General features: G+C 38.1%; 1 protein-coding gene across 5 annotated transcripts in view; it reads right to left on the reverse strand.

Annotated features, from left to right (window-relative positions):
• LOC110836161 (uncharacterized) overlaps positions 1–16810 on the reverse strand; it is a 312398-nt gene that overhangs the window by 72550 nt on the left and 223038 nt on the right. For all 5 annotated transcript variants that reach the window (XM_087358170.1, XM_087358171.1, XM_087358172.1 and 2 more), the window contains exon 4: positions 9484–9604. In XM_087358170.1, the coding sequence (XP_087214296.1) occupies positions 9484–9604 (121 nt within the window). The remainder of the gene's footprint in view (positions 1–9483; positions 9605–16810) is intronic.

Below are 16810 nucleotides of genomic sequence, written 5' to 3' on the forward strand. Positions count from 1 at the left end.
CCTTCAGCTGAACATTGAACTGTCTTGCTACAGAGGACAATGACACAAAAATAACACAAAGAAAAGAAGACTGGCATTGATCAGTCACAAATACGAGGCGGCCATAGGATTTCTTTACAGTGACAACAGGACTGAAGTTCCCTGGATCCAGTTCTGTCTTCTTTTTCGTATTTGGGTTTCCCACTTTCAAAGCTTTACATTCTAGGCAGATTCCTTCAGATTCATCTCTTTCCAGATTTCTTGCTAAACACCGCAAAAATCCTGCCACTATAAAGGAAGACGTTTGCTATAGACTATAGTATCTTGTACGTGTAAGAAAATGGAGAGTTATAGCAGGACTTGATAGACTCATATCTTAGGAAAATTATGTCATTTCAAATTAGTTCTAACATTCTAATATTGCTGCAGATTAGTGAAATGAAATTACAGTCATCAACTAGAGTTGCTTCATGTATCAACGTTAATATCTTAATTTTAAAGACGAACATTTTCGGAATAAGATTGTAAAATAAAAGCGCAATAAATCCTACAAATTTTATCAAATTGTAACTGTGAGTAGGTAAATGCGTGGGTTTAAGAGTATATTCGCTTGTAGCTCCAGTACACCAATTTGTATTACACTTGGCATCCTTGTTCTTTGAGATCAGGAATAGATTTCAGAAAGTTTAAAACTCCAGAAAATTGTCCGGAGTTCGAGTCCCGGGGAAGGCGGGTTTTGCAGCTCAGAAACTAGGCACAATAGAAGAACGGAACAAAGGACATACCTGTTTGTTTTGACGAGGAAATTACAGGGACTACGTTTATAAACTGTATATTACTTGAAACTGAGATGCATTAAATTGTATTATTACATTCCTTAAAGGCAGAGATTAATTATACTAATTTGTGTTTAAGTACTACTTTAGATTAATTCAGGTCTTACTAGTATCAAACACTGATAACATCTCCAGATACAGAAACAAACACCACTTCGGTTTTACCTTCCACTTTAAGGGACAAATTGAATCCGTAGCTTTGGTTTAAACGCCCACAAAATTTTAACGCACTCTGCATGTGAACAAAATATTCTCTCTCTGTCTCTATTTACACCAGATACTCCGGAAAGAAGTTCTGACGTTCACTATTAAAAGACAATGTTTCTAAGCAGGATTACTTATGTAACCAGTGCCATTCATACGCTGGAGCAGTTTCATTACAGCTGCAACATTTTTTTTTCTAGAGCTTTAAGGGAAATGGTGTAAGAATTTCCGGAATTATTGATTTGTGATCCATTTAACTGCGCTGAACCAATTACAGAAATTAAAATATGATTCTAAGGAAGAAATAAGATGTCAAATTGTTAGTCAAAACAGCTATCAAAATGATATGAATGGAAAGGCAACGTTGAGTGTAGGAATCCATATTTTATATTTATAAATCCATAAAAAGAGTTTCCTGTTTCACTTTCCAGAGGTGAGGGAAAGGGAAAGCATGAACAATTCCACGATATTCGGACATTCATAAACCCGACTGCAGCTTTACACTGAAGGCCAGACGCTTGGACTACCAGGTTACCAGTCGTAATTAAAATATTAAGTAACTGACCACTTAGGTGCCAAGTGGACAATTTTCCTTCTTTCTATTTCAATCTTTAAGATTCTGCGAAAATTGGCGACGTTTCGGAAATTTATTGCGACTTACAACACTTACGCTCACACTGACTGGTGTGACCACCTCTGCAGGTGATGGGCGTGTTATCTTGACCTCTTAGCACTTACGCCGATGTTGGTGTTCCTATCTAAAGCCCAACAGCCTGCTAATTGGTTTATTGCACAAGTTCAGCGGAGTGATTAAGTAGAAGCTTTAGTGGACATGTCGATTCAAATGTAGAACTACTGAGAGAGTGAACTACTTCCGCAGGGCGTTTGTTTCTACAGTCCTTCAGTGTTACAATGTCAGTGTAACGTAGAAACGTAGAGCCCTATGGAAATTTCTCATGAGTTACTTTGAGCACTGTGGTAAACGACAGAAGTAACTGGACTTGAAATTTAACAAGGCTACAAGGCGGGACTATAAGAACAAATATGGCATACCAATGCACAGTGAAAGTTAACCCGGAAAAAGGTTTTTCCGGACACATTCATATGAACTCTATTCATTGTATTGGAGTATAGAACTCGCAGATTTGTGTGATGACTTTAAAGCAAATTCTGCACACACATTAGATGTCATAATTAAAAGATTAACACGTCTCTTTTATAGGCTAACACAGAAAGTTCCTTCGTTTCGTTGATTATTCCATTAACACGCACGACCTTCAACCAAAATATCTACTTCAAATACATATTCCAGCAGAAAGTATGAAATCTACATTTTATTATTATATAAATATACAACTATCGATTATAAAGAAAAATTTAAAGAGGAAAAGTATCATTATTTTAAGCCATTTCTCTTCTCCTTATTATATTTTCTCTGTCATATTTAGAGCATGTTTCGTCCAATGATAAAGGTGTTGAAGTTTCAATAAACAACCTACTTGATAACTAATTAGGATTCAAGACATGAACAAATGTTGTCACTTTGATTGGAATTTGTAAACTTCAGTTTCATGTAATTTAAAACCCAGCATAACTTACGACTCCAGATGTAAGATTCCAGGGAATCAAACAATATGGTTTATGTTTCAGATTCATCTCTCAATTTTGGCATCGCATTATAGCGTTGCTGATTCACCCGCCCTTATGTAGCATACAGAGGCCTATCTCTCCTTCCAGAAGTTTGGTTCCATTAGTACACAGATTGTATACAATAACAGACAGAAATTACCCGAAGACGAAAATCTACAATTCTATTGTGTACAATTATGGTAATCCGCTTTAACACTATGCTGTTTGCTAGTATCAGAAATCCTTTATAAGGAAATCCTGTTTTAATATCTTTGTACACTCTCGTTTCGCCTGATAAATTAGGAAGATATTTTCCTTTTACATCAAACGGATCATACAGCAGACTACACGCCCAAGCACGGGGAGGTTTAAGGTTTATCTTTAAGCTCACAAAAGGACTTTCAGATTGAGAAGGGGCGTCATAGTAGTGTTACATCTGACGCAAACGTTTTTAAAATACGTCGAGCTCAAAGATGGATCAACACAATTTTAGTCGGTTCGTACACATCACAAACGAAAATCGACAAAACATTATTTTTCTAAGAAATAGAGAGCGAGAGAGAGAGACAGAGCTGCCCCTTCGAACAGCATGTGTCTCAGTATCGCAGTACACAGGGCCATAAAATGCTTCTTAGCATTTTGATAAATATGTATTTATTACGTCAGTCAACTGTCTGTACTATGGGTCAGAACTGTAATTCGGTATAAATTTGCAGAACAACTTCCACGTATTCTGGATTGTCATGTGGTTTAATAGGATGTAACTAATGTTTCGGAGGAACACATCGCTTCCATGTACAGAGTGAAGATGTGTGCAATACGTTCCTTCAAAATATTCGTAACAACCTACAAGACCACACGATATCATAACCCGTAAGACAACGGTCGATAACTTTCACAACCGTGAGGACCTCAAACTTCAATACCAGTATTCAATACAAAATATTATCCAGACTGTTTAATAAATTTAAAAATTTATAACGTTGTTCCAGGAAGGCCTATATGCAAGAACCGAGACACACAGAAGAAGGCTTAAACGAACGGTGACATATTTTACTGTAGAGATTAATCGTGCTGTGAATTAACCGCACAGCTTTTCTGCTAACTGGCTTTGAAAAGAATCCCGGAAGAGGACACGCAGCTGATCTTGGAACGGTCTAGTCCTCGATACAACAGAACTGGAAATAGGCTCAGTTTTAAGCTGAAGTTCTTCCACTCGAATGCTCGACATAATCCTACAGCAAGAAGCCACATCTTCGCCTTTAAGATCCAACTCGCGTATATAGGAACATGCCTATAGTCCTCAGAAACCATGATTCATCTTAATTCAATAAGGACAGCCTCTAAGGTTAGTTAACTCCTGCAAAGGGGATTAGACCTAATGTAACAAATCGAATAATTAACAATGTAACATCCACAGTTATGTATTCTGGGAATGTGTATTTTCAGCATTGAAATACGTTATGTTACACCGACTGTGCAGATTAAGGTGTGCTTTAGACGACTCCAATTCCAGAGTCACGGGTTTGAATTCAGTGAAGAACATGGACGTAGGGTATAGAGGCCTACAATTTTTTCTGAGCTGTGGTGTCCTCTGTAGGCAGAGGACTTGTGATTATGTAACGAATCCCGTCCAAGAAGTTCCACTAAACATCCGGAGATTAATGTTGTTAACGTTTATTTAGATTCATGTATTTCACATCACTTAAATATAACATTTTAAGTGCTACTGGAAGATGTAAGAACAACAGCTGGTGACGAAAGTGGAAGACGTAGCTATGTCATATGCGTCTTTAGCCATCAGTTCCTTCTCTCTTTAGGAAAACGATGAAAACTTCATCCAGGGACATAAGTTTCAGACAAGCTTCGCGAAAAGACATGTTTCAGTTTTATGCAAATGTTAACTCGCCTGTATATCCTCCTTCAGTGCACCGTGCACGAACAAAGTCACTAAAATTCATGTAATTATGATTCCTGTCCACTGGATAAAAAACGTACCATCTCCCACTAGCGTGAAGCAGATATTCACCTCCATCTAGCACCAAGATTAAGACTGCATGGCGAATTCAGTCCAAGACCACTGTTATAGTCGGCGCAGTAGTTTTTGGCCGGTGGAATTTTCAAGGGGAAGGCTAGGAGCGAGTCTCTTGTGCGATAGTATAATGCTGACTGCACCGAGGAGCTTATCGGACTGAACGCCCAAACCGTGCCACCTCAGGTACACAGAGTAGGCCCGCCCGCCAGCTTCTCCAAAGGCCCAAAAACTACTGCGCCGACTATACACGACGTAATGATAAGCCTACAAATTGTCTTTCCTTCTGACGTTCCTTGCTGATCATAAGTGTCCAAGCACTATAGGGGAGGGGAGACTTGTTTATGGCTGTTTAATTTTGCGTCAAGTCAGCAGCACATCACCGGAATTGTTGCGTTGCATTCTAAGTTCATGGTTGAGGTTCCTTTGTGCTTTCCCTCTTTGTCACCGGACAGCGCTACTTGTTGACAATCAGCACTGGATCATGTTCATCCATGATTCGTAATCCTACTTCACCTGGCACCATGGCAACCAGTGTCCTAGTGGGGAGACAGGTTTTGCTGTGTCAGCTTGCATGTAGTACTGCTTCTTGTGCACTGCATGTCCCACTCAGTTACAGAACGAGAACATCTGACTACGTTCACAAAACATAATGCGTCCCGAATTTTACGTGCAGACCCATCAAGAAAAAACTTTTTTTACAAAAACAATACCTGGGGCCAACACTGAGCTGAACGACAAAGTTGGTTAAACTTGAAATTGTAAATAAAATGTACTGACACTGAGACACAGTCTATTTTCATAAAAAGGCGAGTTGAGCGACTGCATTTTTTTAAAAGATAATCCTCATTTCTATTCACACAGCTCCTCCTTGGTCTTCCAGTGGCCCGTTTTCCAGAAGATTCCACAACAATTTTACGCAAATTTCTGGTCACACACACCCGGTCCAAATCAGTCTTTCAGATTGACTGTCCTCACAGCACTGGTAATCTGAATATCAACGTAGAATCCAGGGCTTATATATCAAAAATTGCAGTTTTGTACGTTTTAATCTTTATGTTTTTAGATAGCAGACGGGAAGGGAAATGATTTCAAAACTAAATAATAGTAAGTATTCTCAGAATTTAATTAGATCTTAGCTTCTTCCATGAATGCAATTTTGATTTGTTTTCTATATCATCGTGAGACGTACATGCAGTTTTGCAAACCGTTGCGAAGAAGAGATTACATACAAAAAAAAATCTATAACGTGTCCTAAGCTAAAGCTTATAGTATATGACTACTGTCGTACGCGACCTTTTATTCAGAAGGGCATACATGTAATAATCCTAACTTCCCTATAAACAACATTTATAAAAGGAACAGTCAGAAGTAAATTGGCAACAGAACTGCAGACATCATGGAGCTAATCCAGGAAAATTGAATTGGATTTCAGTTTTGTTTTGGGACAATGGTCACACTAGAACAAATGGCATACGGAGAAAAACAAGTGTGTCTGGATTCCGTCCAAGTAACGAAACTGCTGTCCACCTCAGTGAATGTTCCACTCCGTCTGCTCAGGGTCACACGTGCACATGGAAATTTCGTAAATACACGTTCACATTATATTGATCCGATATTGCGTTCCGTGACCATGTTCTTTGTCCCGAAGCCGGTTACGTTCTTGTGGTTTTTGATCTAATTTGTGATCCACAAGAATATTTGTTCAGCGGCCATTAAATTCCTTTATCCATTCAACTGTTCGTAATAACACAGCTCTGGGTATACAGATTTTTATTATTTTTCTTTTATTTCGAGTCGTTACTAAAATTTATTGATACGTTATAGTCTTGTGTTCTGTACAATATGAACTGCCATTTCACTCTACCTGAAATTATGAACATACCCGGAGATATCTCAATTATATAACATAGCATTCCTTCAGCAGTAGCTATTAAGCTGATCAAGAAATCCCATTTCTTTTTCTAAAGGTGGGAGTTCATTATAGTCTTAATGAAAACCTGTCACTGGACCGTATATTCGGCCATCTCAATCTAGTACACGCCTTCAAATTATTTTCTTAAATGTCGATTTTATTATTAACCTCGAAACTACGCGTGCCATGACGTCTGTCTCTTCAGACTTTAAAAAAAATGCACGTTCCCTTTCCCCCCATGCGTCTTTCATGCCTTGGTCAAGAACTTATTCTTTATTTCAAGTCTCTAAATTATGAAGTACACATTATACAGCAGTGCCTACTGCATGAGGTGGCGAGGTTCCAGTGGTTAATCACAAACAGAGGAAGACAATTTAAGTAGTTGATATTAAGACAACAAGTTTGGAACAATTACGAAAGACAGAATATTTACATTTCTCAAAAAGGGCAAATACTATGTATCTGAATAAGAATTTCTTCCCTAATAATGCAAATGAGGCTGACGTATACACTACGAAGCCCGAAGAGTTAATCGATTAATCTTCCGATGATGTTATTACACTAATCATAAATTCAGACGTAAAAGAGGATGTTTGTCATAATGCAATTCATAAAACTTGACGCAAACAGTTTGAAGTTAATTCCTGTTCCAAAAAACCAATAACAATATCACCTGCTTAGCACAGTAAAATGAGTTTGACCACAGATATTTTAAATGGAACGGGTGACTTATCCTAAACCAGAGCTCATCCTGTTGATTACCCTATCCTTTGTTTCTCTCCTTCGTCTTCTATGATTAACAAGCCTTAATGCGCACGCACGTCATTAAACTGGTTGAAATTAGTTTCGCCATATTTCCTTGAGACTGCTTGCTGTAACAATAATGAACTATGAATATGATATTGTGCGCGGGGGGACATTTCATTTTCGTGTTGTGGTTTCGTTATAGGAATCTTGTGCGCCCCATCAGATTATATTACATGAGAGAACTTTTCCTTTTTTCATGTAAGCAGTCTCATGCGTAATGGTGCGGATACACGCATTGACTCACGCTGAGGGGAGAGCGGATTTTCTACCCTAAGCTATTGTCTTCGGCTCTCCATATTATAAGAGCCGAAGGATAATATTCTTTTGGGTTCTTACGTATATAAGCGATGGCTACAAAAAAGTTCACTACAAACGAACTGACCACAGGCAGTAGAGTTGCCACGGATCATTATTACACGTATCTGTATGTCTCTCTCCATTTACGAGACCCGAAATAATGGGGGTGTCGGTGCAAAGATTGTTTGTACACACCGAAATCTTTTTCTGAACAAAATCTGGTTCATCGTGAAATTTTACCAACTCAGATAAATCTAAATTTGTCGACTGTAGTTTTCTGCGTTGTGACTTGTTGGTAAAAATTAAAATATTTTTAACAAAGTAACTCACTCCATGAAGCACGGCCATTTTACAAAAATTAATAGCCCCCAGTCTTTCCGATTGAGATTTTGAGTTGTTTTCTCAGCCCCCTCCTTTGAAAGGGTTACAAAGTTCAAATATCTGGGAACAACAATAACAAATCAAAATGACACTCATGAGGTAGTTAGGAGAAGATTAACTTCTGGAAGTGCTTGCTACTTCTCAGTTCAAAATATTTTGTCTTCCCGTCTGATTTCTAAGAACCTGAAAATTAAAGTATACAAAACAATAATCTTGCCTGTTGTTTTGTATGGGTGCGAAACATGGTCTCTCACTCAGAGCGAGGAAAACAGATTGCAGGTGTTTGAGTACAGGGTGTTGAGGAGGATATTTGGGCCTAAGAGAGAAGACGATGGGGCGTAGAGAAAACTGCATAATCATGAGATTAAAATTTGTACTCCTCCCCCAGTATTGTCAGGGTGATTAAGCCGGGAAGAATGAGATGGGCTGGGCATGTAGCGCGCATGGATGGGACAAGAGGTGTGCACCGGGTACTGGTTGGGAAACCTGAAGGGAAGAGACCGCTGGGGAGACCTAGACGTAGATGGGAGGATAATCTCAGGCGGGATCTATGGGAGATAGGAGTTGAAGGAGACTGGATTTTGTTGGCCCAGGACAGGGTCCGGTGGAGGGCTTTGGTTAATTCGGTGATGAACCTTCGGGTTCGGTAAGCCATCTAGTTAGTTAGTTAGTTTCTCAGCCCCCAGACAAACCCCTAAACATTTTCACCATTTCTCCGAGCTCATAATTCTAGTCTTTCCTCATTCGACGATTCTGTGTGGTCTTTGGACGCGATCAATTTGAGTTACCTGATATTTTATCTTATACTTTTTGATTGCTTAATTTTTTTACTCGAATATCCCAATAAATTGCTGATTAATAATTGTGATTGCTGAAATACTGTATCGTCTTCAGCCTAGTCGAATAACATTGAATGTGGTTAAATACTTACATTCTTTTGAATGTTTCATAACTGAAGAACAGAAACGCCCGCCAAATTATAATGTTATTCGGGACACGTGGTTTATGAGATACGTAGATTGGTTAAGTTCATGTAATTTAACGGCGCTGTTTAAATTTCAAAATACAATGAATTTACGACTTGACGGTGTGTGTAGATAATTCTTCGTGAACGCTGTAACAACCTATTTCAAGGTACTATTCCACAGTTCGTTTTAAGATAACGAAGAATAGCACGAGCGTGGTCATCAGCACTGTCACGTGGTGACAGATTAACAAGCATCAGTCTGGTTCCATTATCGGCACTGCAAACTTCCTCATTAGTAATTTAATTAGACAAGTGTCACTGTTGAGGCGCGTGGTAGTAGATTAACTCAACGAGAGTGAACTGTAATAACAGAGGTAGGGATTCTGAAAGCAATACGGCAGCCATAATAGAAGTGTCTATTGATAGGCCTACTTACTCCTGTATGCTGCGTGAGACGTCTCAGCCACAGTGGAACCATCTCGAAGTGCGACAGATGATTATTCATATGCTGTTTGGCTTCAGCATGAAGAAGATGGCTGCAGCTCGTGAGATTGGTCCTGCCAAAGAGACGGAAATGCAGTTCAGATAAACAGCATACAGTTGCAACGAGAAATACCGCGCGCTGGACAGAATGACTTACTAGTCTTTATACACTCGACCCATAAAATACAGAAAAGAGCACGGGAACATTTTATAGGTGCAATGTAAACGTTATACAGGGGCCTAGAATTTCACGTAATAAACAAGTCTATTAAATATTTGATATGTCTTATTTATGTCACTGCTCCGATATAAGTACGCTGCCTGAAACTATGTTGTTACTATACGAAATTTGGCGTACAACTCCGTACAAACACATACGAAGTGGTATTTATTTACATCGCCTTCAGACTAAATTTTGCAACTTCCATCCCGCTTATAAATCAGTCGACTGTCTAGCTTGGAGGTTGGGTCAGCCAAAATTTTAACCAGAATGAACTGATTCCAGATCCCTAGTTCCATTTAAATCATGAAACCGAATGAAACAAAACGAATACAGTAACATTCAAACACCCTATACAGTATAAAGTTATGATACAAACAGTATATACTGTGTTATTGAAAGTCGTTTATCATTCGCTGACGAATCCTTCTCACTCGCCAACGGTTACCGATACAGCCATTATCTGTTATCTGATTTGTCGAGACCAGATGCAGACACACCCGGGGGCAGCAAAACTATTGTTTCTAGTATGCCGGGTGCATACTAAATTGATTCTGTGTTTTTATTATTTATCTGATTTATTGCACACGGTATATATTTTCGTTGTTTAAAATTCAATTGGCCTTCTTCAGACAGTAACCATAACAATAATTTTTCGTTTCTCTCGTTGTAGCATCTTTCAATAGTTTTTTTTTCTCTTTCGTAGTGACTGGATGTATTTCTTACATCTCCATTACATTTCCGCTGCAACATTTTAATTGCAGGCCTATATTTTAGCTTAATTCCGAAGCCATAATCACATATGTAAATAAATTGCTTGTGGTCTAACAAATATTTTTAACGATGCAGGGGTCTGATGTGTTCTTCAGCATGTAGAAGACTGCCAGATACCTTTAAATTAGGGGATCATATTTTTGATGAGACATATTCTTTAGGCAGGGACAGCAGTAACAACTAAGACGAAACAAGTGCAGAAACCCAAGCTGGGATAACTGTTCAAAATAGACGCTATTTTGAATTGCAGAGTACCTTAAAGTTAAAAAGTATCTCACGGAAAGAAGAAAGAAACTAAAATTATGTAAAACAATAATTAAATAACTGTTGCTTATACAAGTAAGACATGGGTTATAAATAAAGATGAAACGTTAATCAGTTCATTGGAATGGAAAACCCTAAGGGAAATTTTAGTCAGTAAAGAAGTGAACAAGAGGTATGACGTATGCAACAAGATCACAGTAAGAATAAGAAATTAAAAATTAAAATATTTGGGCTACATACAGAGAATAATCAGTCAAAGGGGACCAGAAATGGCACTGGAAGGAAATCCTGGAGGAAGAAAAACCCAGGGTAGACATAGGAAAAGATGGTAACATGACGTCCAGGATGTGACTATGATGTATGTGAAGACACGGAGGACAAAGGCAATGAGCAGAGGAAAGGCGGACAAGGTTCGTCAAGAACTGCACAGCCAAGGGGTCCGTCAATCAGATTTTAAGTGACTGCAGCCAAAAGATAACATCGTCAGCTGCGGATGGGGGACGTGACTGTAAGTCAGTTGACTCTAGGAGCAACACAAACCATAAAGACGATCTATCTTTGATTTAAATCAGATTCCCAGTTCGTGTCTGTAGATAGAGTTGTTCCAAAGCGGAATTAAAATTAACTTCCATTCGTCACCTTACGTAACATTGACTCAAGTTTTACGAGAGCAGATTAACAAATAACATTTACATAGAAACTGTAATATAATCGAAGGCCTAAACATTTACACGTAGTGCTATTTTATTCAGTATCTGTTCTGGTTTCTTAGTGTTATGTTAAACAGGAATGCCCATATAAACTCATATGTACAGATATTTGTCATTATAGGCAGAATTACCGTTATCAATAACATGCACAAAGTTCCACCATGATTACCATATGAAATACTATGCGCCTTACAACTTGTACCACGATGACTCAATAACTTATCGTGTGAACTGACATGCAGACAATCACGTTTCAAATAGAGTTTCATCACATATAACCACACGTATAATTCCAAGTTTCCTCCGAAATAAGAGCCCCCTGATATCAGAATCTATTCATCTGTACGAATTAGCGTCTATTTATATTAGAACGTAAAGATAACGACACGAGCCCTTGCCGATTTTTCAGAAAATATTTTTCAACGTTTTTCAATGGAACTGTTTAGGAAAAATATCGTTGGATACGTAAGTTGGGCGAGACTCGTTCGTGGAACGGACGAGCTCGGAGTCAATATAAACAGTAAAAGTAAAGTAAAGTTTGTCCCACTATACGCCATGTAGGCGTTTGGGGTGAGAGGAGGTATAGCTCCTCTCTTCCTTGACCTCGGCACTAGATAGGGGTGAGTGTTGAATAATATTTTCTGAAAAATCGGCAAGGGCTCGTGTCGTTATCTTTACGTTCCTATATAAATAGACCCTCAATCTTAAGCTTCTACGGTGACTATTTTAAGACAATTTCGCAATAGATAAAAGACGTTCTGCTCATTAAGAGCTGTCATTCATTCATTCTTTCATTAAGTAAAACATTCATAATCAAACCGCGCTCGTTGCTTGCATGGTCCCAGATGTTAAAAGTACGTTACGTCGGCATTCTCCAACCCCTTGCGAGTGCAGAGGGGGGTAAACGGGACTTTTAATCTACTTCATATTGCTAATACTAAAAGACTGATGTGGGTGAAAGTACGTACTGCGACGAAGTTGCTAACTAAATGACAAAACGAAGGGATCTTTAGCTGCCGAGGTTATGTTTTTTTTTTAACTTGGTCTTAAGAAGGGTGAGTTTTCAAGGGACGAGAGCCGTTTTGCTGGTATGTCGAGGGTTGGCTGGTTTTCTTTCCTTCCAGATGTTGTATCCTCCCCTTCATAAGTGCACATGAATAGGAGGATGTTCGGGGAGGGTTGAAAGTCTTTCTTCCTGTTTCCGATAGCAGCCGTCTCTTCGCATTATGTTACCCTTCTTCTACATGTCATCGAGCTACTCGGCTACAGACACAAGACTTAGGGGAAAATCAAACAAGTTTTGTGTATGTGGAGGGTTACATTTTTAATGTCATCGTTGACATACAGACAGATTAAGAATTTAAATGTTTTCCCATCATTAAATAAAAATTAAAGGCTATGAAGTTGCTTAAGTTTTCCTTCTATTCTGCTAAGAAAAATTAAAATTACGATGCTAATCTTGTTTTGTAATCCACTGATTATGAAACATTACTAGTGTATTTCCGAGCAATGAATACAGTTTTCCAAATTTGGAACTTTCGCTAAGATTTAACCCTTGATGCAGTCATATAAAAATATTTACATTGGAATAAAGTGAAACTGGAAACCTCCTTCACAATCCTTCTTGGTCTTGATGTTCATTTGCTGCAGATAAAAATCTATTGTAAAGCTAATCGTGCTGCAGACACAATGCATTTCATTAAAAATTCACCATAACGAAAGTTTCCTAGCTTAATAAAATACACATTTTACTCATGACACAACTATTTTTAGCAGTTTCATTTGAAATTTACGTAGATTAGTTACACTGGACCTGCACGAACCAAAAATTAAGTTTAGCCAACAGGTGATATTGTGGACGCACAATAACAAATTTAAACCAAGTCCCTTCGATATTTGAACCAAAAGAAGGATGGGCACATCATATATGCGCAATCATTTTGTGTTCTATAAAGAAATAGGGCACAATAAATTACTAAAATTTATGCTATACTTACATCGATGTGCTACGGTATCAAACTGGCTCGTACTTGGATCAGTTTATCGCTGGGGAAATTAAAATACTCTCAAAGTGTGGGGACTCCCATAATGAACTGATAAGTAACCTACATTATATGCGAAAGATAAGTATATTTACATTCAAATTTCTGTCTGTACCCTAACACACAGATAATAGTGGCACAGGATGTATCCTAGTATGTGTTTGCGTTCAATTATAGACGTTATTTTGACATCTCAATTGTCTTCGTAGAGCTGTGTGTTAAGGACCGCAAATGATGTGGAAACATTTACATAAGAGATGCGTTTAAATGGATGCTGATTCTGTTTAAATATGGCTTGCAATCTCTTACTAAACACGAGACGTATATTATCAGAGTCAAGTGACAGAACTGGAAAGGAAAATTATTTCAAGCCACATTATTCGTCGACCTATTTACAATACTATGGCTATAATCGATTAGTTAATGCTGTTTCAAAGATAATCACTGTTTAATCTGACAATCATATGAAATCCGTAGATAAATTGTGTGAGCGAAACGCAGAGTTATTGAACGTTAAAATATATGGTACCCTAAGTTACCACTATACTTTATACAGTTGACAAAGAGTTGTCGAATGACACAACAAACAGTAACACAGACGTCTAAAGTAATTATCTTCTGTGCGTGAACACGTAAAAGTGAACAGAATGTTTGTATTTGCAATTTATTTTATACCAGTTAGTTTCAGTTCCTTCCACATAAGCTAATACATTGGTAATATGTTGATAATTAGAGCAGATAATTGCTGCTTTGAGAGGACTTGAGCTTTGTAATGAGCCGTGCTACAAACATGCCTGCAGATTTTGGCGAGCAGTGTCGGTGGTACTTGAGAACTTTGCTTGGGGTTCAAGCGAGCGGAGTTCGCATTAAACTGATTCGCTTGCAGACAGATACGAGGTTGATGATAATTGGTTTTCTCCCAATTACATTAATTGTGCCGCTTGTTGCTTTATTAATCTCAGTACTACAATTACATTGAATGCATTTCAAGGTGTAGTGAATGTATGTATAGTATTGGTCTTAATGTTGTCACAAATTTGTCTGTTGTTTATCATGTCGATACTTTGCATCTCTTGTTAACAAATATTAATATTTTAAAGTTGGGTTAATGCACATAATCGTCTAAGAATTTTTTAGTGCATTTATTCATCCAGACAGCGTAAATTTTAACACCGTATTTTGTCCTGGACTCTAGCAATAATTAACTGAGGGCTTCATTAGAACAAACGTGACCCTCAATGATCCTGGCAGAATCAAATATTAGCTCATCCTCTGTTCTGGCACTAGTTTAGCGTTCAAAGTGTTAAAAAAAAACACACACACACACCACTACCACCACCACCACCAGCACAATTATAGTTGGGCGTTCATTCTCTTTTCCTAAGCAATGTGCTTAATTTCGTTACAGCTGCAGAACGAAGATACAAATTATCAGGATTTTATAATTCTACTGGATTATCAAACTTCCTGCATTGGTGGTAAACTTCACATAAGCATAGATTATATGAGAGCATTCTGTTGTTGTGCATAACCATTAATGAATATTCAAGTAAACACGTTTCTATGTCTTTAGAAAAAAGAGTGGCCCAGATTGGGGTAACATCGGATAGTCTGAACATATAGTACAAACATGAACAACGAACGAAACGTAAGAAGTTAATTTTTCGTAACATTCCCGAAATACTTGATTTCAGCGTTCTATAGAAAGTGAAATTTGAGGTTCTCACGGTAACGAGTGTGAAGACGGCTGTCGTCTGAGTTGTTGCGCCATCATCACCCTGATGATGGAGGCAGCAAAGACCTCTGAAACGATGGTAGACTTTTAACGTTCTACATGGCGCAATAACCCAGTAGACATCCGTCTTCATCTTTCTTCATTTCATATATTCTTAACATTTTTCTGTTGTATTTATAATACGTACGCCAACGTATCTTGCTTTGAGAAATTCAACGCAAATTTCGAAGGTACATTTTGTTTGTTCTTTGCGTGCTGTATGTCCACTGCGTCTTATATCCCTGATTTAATCTTCGTAACAATATTGGATGATATCTAGCTTAGCGTCTTCCTCACTTACACTTTACAGCTGGTCGTGCAATTTTTCCACACTTTTTCCACACACATAATGTCAAATAATCGGTTGTGTCACACATTACCTTCCTAACGCATTATCTTTATGATATACGCTTATTACTTTCTCTTTCCCACAATCTTTCGAATCTCTTTCACATTTCCTTCGATTTTCTTCTTCTCAGATTTTGGTCTTAACGTTCATCCCCATCTACTCCTGTCAACTTGTTTCCTTTGCCTCCCCTCCAGTCCTACCTAATATTTCAACCGCCAATCTATCAGCATTATGAAAGTCTTCTTTTAATATTCCCCAGAAAATAATTTTCTTATTCTGCACTCCATCATCATCATCATCTTGCTCATATCAAACAGCTTCATTTTACGTATCTCTTTTATGTACACGAAAACCTTTCATAACACAACCTCACTCTTCGTTGATTAATAGTTAAATAACTAACAATTTATTCTATTTCTGGGATATACATGTTAAACCGAAGATTGGAAGACTTATTTTAGCCCTTTAAAGCCAAGTAGTAATTATATATGTCCCACTTGGTGTAACATTCAGTAGCAATGCATATTGTATTTATGTGTTTCTTATAATTTTAGTGTAAACAAGGATAATATCCGTTGACGTCATTAACCGATTGATTTTTGTAATGGTGAAGTGTTATGAATCTATCGAGATCTGGTCTGAATTCATAAATAATGTTTAAAGGAGCTTCGCCTTCACAGGTAAAAGCGATATCCAACCTGAACAAGTGTCTGACTTTGAATTGCATCGTCAAGTCGTGAAAGGTGGAGGTGATTCACTGATATGATGATTCCCAGTGCTGTTTCGTCCTGTCGCTAAATAGACTAGAAAAGTAATTAAATTTACTTCTACCTTGTATTCATTGTCGAAATTAATGGCCGTATGTAACATACACATAAGACAGAAGCAAAACGTACTCTTGCAACTATAAGGTAGCTCGAACGAAAAGTTTCTAGCTTGAAGACAGGGTAGTAAACGACGAAGACCCCTCACCCTCTTCCCACCCTAACCTTCTGCCATTGCTTCGCTTTGTATCTGCGGACGGAATAGAGTTTAATTGCCCAGGGGAAATTCCTTAAGTCGTATATTCCGGAGTAGAACTTCGGAGAAGGCGAGCGCTTTTCGGGCAAGATGTGAGCAATACTGTCTGTAAAGATAGGTTTCTGTT

Source organism: Zootermopsis nevadensis, unplaced genomic scaffold, assembly GCF_977971745.1.
Source record: "Zootermopsis nevadensis isolate Lab colony 2312 unplaced genomic scaffold, Znev_1.0 Znev_ptg000029l, whole genome shotgun sequence".
Taxonomy (NCBI): domain Eukaryota; kingdom Metazoa; phylum Arthropoda; class Insecta; order Blattodea; family Termopsidae; genus Zootermopsis; species Zootermopsis nevadensis.